We start from the raw sequence: 9426 nt of genomic DNA, 5'->3' as shown, positions 1-9426 counted from the left end.
TTTCGTAAAACATTTTGTTGTATGTGAATTTGTATGTGATGTTTGTTTATACCATAGGCTGTTTGTTTAAAGTTGATTGGTTTCTAGTGAACCACACCTCTCTGTATGAAACAGGCAGCTTACGGTCATCAACACAATAACACCATTATTCCTCAGACGCTGGCTTTTCTGGCTGGCAGTATTCCTGGTCCCTTCCCATGGGAGATGTCTAAAAACTATAAGTCTGATTTAGACTTGAATAGAAAGCATTAGATAGTGAATGTATCCATTTTTTCACTTAAATAAACATAAATGTATTAATATATTCTGAAATTATTATATGTTGATATTTAAATAGTACTGTTTTTTATGTGTGTGTTGAGAAGGTGACGGGAGGGTGTTTGAGTAATGCTTTATGAGATCATATCTGATCAATGTGGCTCCCTTATCATGTGTTATTTAAATTAATGTACAAATATTATACATAGAATATAACATTTCTAAACAGTATTCAAAATATATTTTAATAAGCACCATGATTAAATTAGTTTTATTTGATCTTTACTGATTCATTTTCAGACGACAGACGGTTTGTGTGTGTATTTTGTGAAACGAGCAAGGACATTATATGTTATATTTCTCTTGATTACATTTAACATATGTTGTTGTTTTCTGTATGTTATGTTATGTTGCATAATACTTTTAAATTGTAATCTCTTTTGTGTAAAAAATGGTATTGAGCTATGGTCAGAATGTGTAAAACATGAATACAGACATGTTCAGCAAGTTGTCTTGTACAATAATTAGAGACTGTAATGTTTTTATTTATATTCATATTTTAACAATAATTTGTGCACATTTTGCGGTCGGAACGGAAGTTACGGTTGTTGTTGCCGGTACGGTCGGTTAACGAGGAGCACACTTGATGTCAACAGAAGCAGCGGATTAGCTGCAGGCGTTTTTTGTGTGTTGAAATTCAAAATAGACTTTAAAGGCTTCAGACGTAATGTCGTAAAGTCTTTGTTTCCTCTTAATTTATTCGGCTTTTTGCTGTAATATTATGGACTTCCCTGAAATATATTATACAGAATAATATATGATGTGAGTTCTCAACTCATGTGTATTTAATTATTTTTTTAAAAAGAATCTAGCACCGAAAGTCAAGGTCCACCACGTTGGCGTTAACGTTACTTATAATTTTACTGTACGCTTTTCTCCTGCAATAATACATCGTGGCCTGCCCTCACTTTAGTGTCCACTGCTTGACTTCTCTCCACTGTAAGTGCATGACTTCCCTCTGCTGGCAGGAACAGTGCCTGCACCATTCTTCTTTTTGGTGTAAACTGTGACTCATTGGCCATTGCTTCATTTGTCAGTAAACATATGAATAGCCTCACCGTATCTCATAAACCAATCTGGTGACAATTATGGAAATTAATCATTGGTTTCAGTGGCAGACAGCGTCATCAGTAGATACTTGTGCCTGTGACTGTCTGGAAGTCTTCTTAAAGGAGGTACAAAAAAAATATATGTTTCACAATGTTAAAGAGAACTGAATGTTGTCATAGGAGGATTCAAACAAACCATGAGAACTTAACTTAATGACACCCTCCATGAAATATGTGTGCCCTGACATCACCCTTCACGACGTGCAACATGAGTCTTTTCACTTTGGTGATGTCATAGCTGGAAAATGTTCTGCCAGGATGGCTTTTCTGCGTGTGAACGAAGGATTTTGTGCAGGATCTTTAATCTTTTTCTGGAAAACGTTAAACTCTTAAATAGTATAAATAGTGAAGTGTCACTTTGTGTCACTCAGAATGTGATTTTTTTGTGGCGTGGGACGATGAGTACTGTTGAGTGTTGTGTAAGACTTGTGGTTCCAAGCCACACCTTAGCCAAACCTCCTCAAAAGTAGGAGGTTGCAGAGCAGGGCTCAAACATAAAACAGAGTTGCCAGCAGCTATGGAATAAATGATCAACGGGACAGGACAGACTCTACTAAAACATGCTGTGGACAATATTCTTAATTCTGAATGGACTGCTTATAATAGTTTTCCTTTACTCCACTCGCACAAGGTAAAGACATTGATATGTTCGTATTTGCAGATATGAGATTGTAAACAAAGGTGCATTTCAGAGATTGTGATTCTAAAGTTCTGCAAAAAACTGCAAAAACAGTGTATTGTTATTTAGAAAAACCTTACTTTTGCTATTTTTGTAAGTTAAGTATATTTAATGTTACTTAAAAACATTAATGCATAGTAATTATATTACAATACCTCTTATTTCATATTATTATCCCACTGTGTGTTTGATCAACTTGGATTCTCTGCAATTAGTTGTCCTAAAACGACATCAGAGAAAAAACTAAAAATGATTCTTATGGTTTACGCTGTGGCCTTTGTTTCAACCTCATGATAGTAAGTTCTCATGACATAACTTCATGTTGCCTCCAAACCTGTTAGTTTAGATTCATGAGTGTATGAGAGCTAGATAAACTACTCACATTGACAATGTCAGCATAAAGGTCAGAGAAACGACCAGCAGGAAAAGTCTGTGTGAGGAAAGTGGAAAACATTGCTTGCTCTACCTCAAGCTACCCTAACCTTAACTGCTCCTGTGGGTCCAGGCTGTCCTGAAAAACATTCGAAACTTCTTACTGTCGTAATTTTAATGAGTTTCTTTATACTTCACAGGCGGAACCATGAGCCTCCTCTGGACAAAGGCTTCTTTCCGTGGTTGGGGCACGCTCTTGAGTTTGGAAAAGATGCTGCAAAGTTTTTATCCCGGATGAAAGACAGATATGGTGATATTTTCACAGTAAGTTTTGTTAAAGACTGTGGAGGAACTGTGAAGGAACATTTGCCAGCCAGATAAGAACAACAAATGAATATGTAATGGTTTGAGATAAACATGTTCAAAGATGTTTTTGCATACTGGAGCAGGAAGTCTGTCAGCTAATCAGATTTATGATCTGAAATGCAAATCAGGTTTTCACTCGACAGCAACAAACCATATGTTTTAGCAAGACATCATTATGCATGTGTGGTGGAAGCAAGTTCAGTCGTCCTGCTGATTATTCTAATGTAAAACATGTTTCACTGAATATCGTCGCGCAAAACATGGACCATTCCAGATTTAAAGACAAATTATTTTTGCATAGAAAGACCCCTCCTAAGTTGTGTATAATATTATAATTTAAAATAATAAATATTGGACTAAAATGGTGTCCTTCCAGGTCTGTATTGCTGGGAATTACGTGACGGTGATGTTGGATCCAAACTCTTTTGATGCCGTGATAAACGACACAGACTTCACCCGGAACAGAGACCTGCTCATGAAAAGGATCTTCAGTCTGCAGCTGCCAAGTATCACACCTAGAGCCGAGAGGAAGTGGATGGAAAAGTAAGTAATGCATCTTTCAGACAGACTTCATGCCTCGCGAAGAGAAGAGAAACTCTGACAGATTGAAAATCTCAATATCTTTTTATTGTTTCCTCAGGCATTTTCAAGATGACGGTCTCTCCAAGCTCAGCAGCTCCATGAACACTCACCTTCAGAACCTGCTGAATGACTGCAGCCAACTAGAGTGGAGACAGGATGGCCTCTTTAGCCTTTGTTACAGCCTACTCTTCAGGTAACGTACAGTGTTTTACACTCTGCAACATTCTGTAAATGAAATGATGTCATTGTTTATACAACCAGGAAAAAAAGACAGGAAGATATTTAACTGTATTGATGTACTCCAGGGCCGGATATCTTACATTGTTTGAGAGGAGAGACAATGCATCTTCAGTCTATAAAGAATTTCGCAAGTTTGACGATCTTCTCACCAAACTGGCTCGAGGCTCACTCAAGCGAGGTAAGCTGCACAATAACGAATAAAAGTCAAGTTATTTTACTTTTGCTTTCCTTTTTGACTTCATGTGTGTACAGCCCAGTAAGTATGAAGTGATGTGTCTTCACCAGGGGAAACCAAAACAGCCAACTCATGCCGGGTTCGACTGTGGGAGCTGCTATCCCCAAACTGTCTTAACGGAGGGTCAGGGTTGAACTCTTGGCAGCAGAGCTACCATGGCTTCCTGCAGGAGGAGGGAGTCGATGCAGAAATGCAGAAAAGAGCTTTACTGTTGCAACTCTGGACCACACAGGTAAGAGCTGGTTTCATTGTCTGTTTCTCCCCCATAAACAAATCTCAAACACAGACAAGGCCACTCATTGATGCCAAAACATACAAACCTTCCACGCCCGTACTTCATGGTTTAGATTCATTCTGCATGCTCAGGCTGCAGAGTTACTCAGAGCCACCTGCCTCAACTTGCAACTCAGAATGGAGTTTGGATAGTTGTGGTAATGTGAATCAGTTTCCATGACTCCTTATCTGGTTTGAGGTTTCATAATCACATGATAGAACATTGAGAGAACAGCGTTAGTCAGCTGACGTTGCTTCCGCTTCTTTTTAAAAAAAATTATTTCCGAATGAAAAGTTTCTTATAAACCGCCCGGTGTGAGTACAGAAGTTTTGCTTCCTCAAACTTCCCAGTTTAGAGCAGCATGGTGTAATTGCTCTGTGCTGCCAAATGGGGGAGATAGCAAGCTGTTTGCTTGTCCTAGTGTCTGTGGTTTATCTATTCTACATTTATTTGAGCTGTAATAGCTTCAGCCCTCTATTTACCTGCCAGTCTCACTGGATCAATAATTGCTCACCCAGTAACAAAGAGAAACCTTTGCCACTCCACCCACTACAAGCTCTTAAAGATGCTCTGCTGGTTTGGGAAAGACCGCTATTCCCCCAGCATGTGTATTTGTACTTTATCATGTCTGCTGGGATATTCAAGCACACACTCTCAGTCTGAGAAGGAAACTGGAGCACCACTGCAGAGAATAGAGGCATTAGATGCGAGTCCAGTGGGACGTGCCAGAGTGAATGTGGCTTATACATGTGTTACAGGCAATGCTGGGATTTCCCCAAAGCCACCTACTAGTTCATCCTGAGTACCGCACAGGCTGGAGGTAGCGTTTTTTTCTTCTGTTTTTGAACAATCATTGATATTGAATGAAACTTATATAGACTAAAATGTATTTCTTAGTTGCTTTACTTTTAGAGGAGAGGGTGATTTAATGTGTCCGCACATGTGTTTTATTGTAAAAATATTTAATTAGTTTTAGTGAGTCATACACTCACAGCTTTTCTTATTATACAGCTGCCAGTGAATCAAGTTATAGCCTAAAGAATTAACAAATTAGGAAATATGCCAAGTCAAGAGTTGCTAAGTGTTCAATAAGGAAATTTACCCCACTCTCATGTCTATGCACTAAATATGAAACCGGAGCCAGCAGCTGGTTCACTGAGTTTAGCATTAACACTGAAAACCAGCACTTCTGAAATTGATTGTTTGTTAAATCTAGTCTAACAAGTTTAAAAACTGCAATACAGTAATTACATCTTAAGTGTACAGACATGCAAGTGGTATTTCCTCTATCTCGCAAAGCATATTTCCCAAAATGCTCAACTATTCCTTCAAAAAAAAAAAAAACACCCTGGGTTTAAGCTGCCAGGCTCATGTCATTATATGAGGTAGGTAAATAGGTTGACCTGAAATCTAAAAGGGCAGGAAGTCACCGTGCTGCCCCTCAAGTCGCTTTTGGGCATTTGCCCTGGCTGTCAATGGAGAGCTGACCTGAGGTGTGCAGAGGTTAGGCAGCTCCCTTAACCCATAACAATTACTTCCTGACAGGCTCAGGTGTCTCTTCTCAAGAGGCTGAGAGCAGTGTCTACAAAGTGTTTGGTCTGATTCAACATCTCCTCCTCACATCAGTCATATTCAGACAGCAGCATTACAGAGATGCATTGTCCACGTATACAAAATGTAAGTTTTTCATAAAAGCTGATATTAAGAACTCAGTTTGTATTAAGTTTTCTATCTGTTTTCCTTTTAGTGCAATGCTGGACCTGCTGCCTTTTGGCTCCTTGGCTTCCTGCTCACTCACCCTGAGGCCATGGAGGCTGTTAAATCAGAGATCAGAGGCCTTAATCACCCCGACACCACCCTGCAGCATTCTACCATCACCCTGCTGGAGGCACACAGCACACCTGTGCTTGGTATGCAACAGCTGCTAGCGACCCTTTACTCTGATAACAAGAGGCTTAGCTATTCCATTCAAATTAAATCAATTAAGGGTCATTTGACTTGTTGATATGAACTAGATAAGTGCAGCATAATGAGCACAATGACATTGTCAATACGAGTTTTAACCTTTGATTCAATTAAATTATGATTGTCTTTTCCATATATGCAATTTTCGTGCAAATGTTTGTACCTCTCCAAATTACGCCCGAGGGCTGATTTAACTCACACTGACACCCCTGTGACATCATCCACTCTGCTGTCCTTTCTCATTCTGCAGATAGCGTTCTGTGCGAGACCCTTCGGCTCACCGCTGCGGTAATGATAAGCAGGGAGGTGGCGCAGGACAAGATCCTGCACATGGCCAATGGACAGGACTACCACCTCAGACAGGGGGACAGAGTTTGCCTGTTCCCTTTCCTAAGCCCTCAAATGGACCCACAGATACACCAAGAGCCACAGGTACTTTACTTTTACTTGTACTAAGAGCTATCACTCAACATTAAGTGGTATAAGAAGCCTCCACCGTCATAATACAGATAGTTGTGTACCTCCATTGTGATATTTCGAAGCCATATTGTGGGGCACAAAGCAATCTCGAGGAGCTAGGATTAAGCAGCGTGATTTAAATTACTAACAGAATGTATCCTTTGGGATGAGCTGCTAACTGCCTACAAATGAAACAAGTAGGAGTTGACGAGCAAGAGGGCGAGATCAATTCCCAATGTTCATTCGGTTTATTTGTCTCCAATGGGTAGAGGTGATAATTACATATTAGGTAAGTATGTACGAACATTCTTTGTATTTATAAAAGGTACTTCTATGTTATTTGTGAACAAGAAATAGAGCAAGAGCCATTGGATCAAACCCATTTGCAAGATATTATAATGTATACATTTTATTGTCTCCTTAACAGCTTTTCAAGTATGACCGCTTCTTGAATGAGGTTGGGTCTTCACCAGGGGAAAATAGGACAGTGAAGAATAAATTCTACAAAGATGGAAAAGTACTGAAGTACTACAATATGCCTTGGGGTGCAGGGAGCAGCATCTGTGTCGGGAAAGACTTTGCTGTTACAGCCATTAAACAGTGAGTATAAAAATCCACAGCTTTTCAATCTCTATATTTTTCAATGATGCATTAGTGGTTTTGAAAATGATAGATAAATGAACAAAGCATTTCCTGCAATTTCACCCCAATTACGGGAGCCGCAAAGTATATCTCCACATAACATTTCCTCTATTCTTTTTCAGTCTTGCTTCCTTTTTCTGTCAGTATTGGCAACATGCTGTAATATAATATTCAGTTATACTCTGTGATGAACTGCAGGATTTAACAATAAGGATGACATGCTTACCCTGGGCAAGTAAAATGCCACGTCAGGCTAGTAAATCTTCAAAGTCACTTGCCTGATCGAGTAAGTGGTGAAACAAAATAAACAGTTTTTTCCAGAGCTGATGATGGATGTAGCTAAAAAAAAAAGAGTCACCTAGCCGGCTTTTCCTCTCTGGTGAGAGCTGCACGTGTGCATTAACTATAGAGCACTTGCAAGAAAATGGCAGCCAATTAAGACATTTTATGAACTGAAGTGTCAGCGAGTTGTGTTGCGTTAGATGTGGACAAAACTCCCGATTCTTCTTAAGACTTTGTTACTTGAGAACCGCTAATAAATCAAATAGAATATGGTTTATCTTTAGGCCCAAGTATAAATTGACATCGACCTGTAGGAAAAAGGAGTAGAGTAATCATGGACATTTGGGAGAGCGTATCTTTTTCAGACATCAGATCTAGTAGCAAAGGTTAAAGGTCAATCTTTGTAATGCACAACACACACTAAAGAGCGGATATTTTTTAAAAACTTTTTGCTATTTATTTGAGATTGGTCGATTAACTAAATGTAATTTTCACATCAGTTGTGCATTTAACCGAACGAGTGCAACAAAATAATATTATTGGCTTATAAGTTGTGTTTATCAGTTGTACTAAACTGCTTTTGCTTCCTGTTTCTGTAGATTTGTGTTCTTGCTCTTGACCTGTCTTGACCTGGATTTGTGTGACCCTGAGGCTAAACTGCCACCAGTTAATCCCAATCGGTACGGCTTTGGGATGCTCCAGCCGGACGGAGATCTGCAGGTCCGATTCAGGCACAGCGTAAAATGTGACTCAAAAATTTGATTGACTGTATATAATTGTTAAATTGTTTATTGATGAATCATTTGTTTTATGTATTGCAGCACTATTTTTTACCATTTTATATTTACTCAGTGAATACATATATATATATATATATATATATATATATATATATATATATATATATATATATATATATATATATATATATATCGTATTTAACTTGATTATTCTTATTTTCAATAAAAAAAAAAAGATACTGACATAATCTACTTGTTAATTTTTGCATCCATACATTGGGCAACCTGAACATTTGTTGGCTTTTTGTTCCCCCTTCACTCAGGAAAAAAATCACTTTAAATGTTTTTGCCATATCACAAGTTAGTTTGGAAGCACCAAGGTCCTATTTGGATCCTTCAGAAATGGAGAGGGGGATGTTGGGCTTTCAATGTGAAGACCAGGATGTTGGTAGTTGATCGTCAGCTGGGAGACAGGAAGCCAGTGGAGGTTTTTGAGGAGTGATGTGTAATATGGTGCCAGGATTTGGTTTGACTTAGAAGTCTGGCGGATGCTTTCTGGACCAGTTGGAGTCTGTTGACGGAGCTAGAGCACTGAGGCCATAAAGGAGTGTCGCAATAATCAAGCCGGGAGAAAATAAAGGGATCATAGCAAGCAATATAAAAGTGCTTGACGGACAATTTTGGAATTTGGAAGAAGGAGGATTTGATGATTACAAATACACTGAAAATGGATTTGAAGAATGAAGATGAGGCTCGATCCCTTGGTCGGGAACCACTGAACTAAATTATCCAAACTTATAGTTAAAACTATAGCTCCTGCTACCACCGTCTTGTAACGCTATGTATAATGTATCACTCAGAAAGGCCATTTCCAGCAGAATGAGTACACATTGGTACATACTTTCCCTTGTTTGATTTTGAATGCAGGACTTGTACTTGTACTTTAATTTAGGGGATCTGATTTCCACAACTGCATATATGTGGAAATAGGAGGAGGGCAAACAAGTCATCCTTATCATATTAATTAAGCAGCATTACATAATTTTCTCCGAACATGTACCATGTGTATAGGTTCTTGTTATTGGCTCTGTGCCTTCAGACCGTCATACATTTACTCATTCATCTTTTATGTGCTCTCTCGTCACATGGGGCTTCTATCTCAC

General features: G+C 38.8%; 1 protein-coding gene across 2 annotated transcripts; it reads left to right on the top strand.

The window, feature by feature from the left end:
* Positions 1–1038: 1038 nt before the first annotated feature.
* ptgis (prostaglandin I2 (prostacyclin) synthase) lies at positions 1039–8312 on the top strand. Of its 2 annotated transcripts, none has more exons than XM_068594171.1 (10): positions 1039–1080; positions 2679–2802; positions 3221–3387; positions 3485–3619; positions 3732–3844; positions 3952–4133; positions 5923–6085; positions 6391–6572; positions 7027–7199; positions 8123–8312. In XM_068594171.1, the coding sequence occupies exons 1-10, from the start codon at positions 1076–1078 to the stop codon at positions 8283–8285; spliced, it is 1407 nt and encodes a 468-aa protein (XP_068450272.1). In that variant the 5' UTR covers positions 1039–1075; the 3' UTR covers positions 8286–8312. The 2 variants fall into 2 exon arrangements, with proteins under 2 accessions (XP_068450272.1, XP_068450271.1); XM_068594170.1 differs by lacking the exon at positions 1039–1080 and adding an exon at positions 1900–2058.
* Positions 8313–9426: the final 1114 nt, after the last annotated feature.

This window comes from Clinocottus analis, unplaced genomic scaffold (assembly GCF_023055335.1).
Source record: "Clinocottus analis isolate CAN_PGR_092001 unplaced genomic scaffold, fCliAna1.0.p SCAF_3, whole genome shotgun sequence".
NCBI lineage: Eukaryota > Metazoa > Chordata > Actinopteri > Perciformes > Cottidae > Clinocottus > Clinocottus analis.
This window is presented reverse-complemented; position numbering and strand designations above follow the sequence as displayed.

Coding starts and splice junctions, on each gene's coding strand:
- ptgis (XM_068594170.1), top strand. CDS start 1,988: ATGCTGTGGACAATATTCTTAATTCTGAATGGACTGCTTATAATAGTT. Junction 3,388..3,484: donor GAGAGGAAGTGGATGGAAAA/GTAAGTAATGCA, acceptor TTGTTTCCTCAG/GCATTTTCAAGATGACGGTC. Junction 3,845..3,951: donor TCGAGGCTCACTCAAGCGAG/GTAAGCTGCACA, acceptor TGTCTTCACCAG/GGGAAACCAAAACAGCCAAC.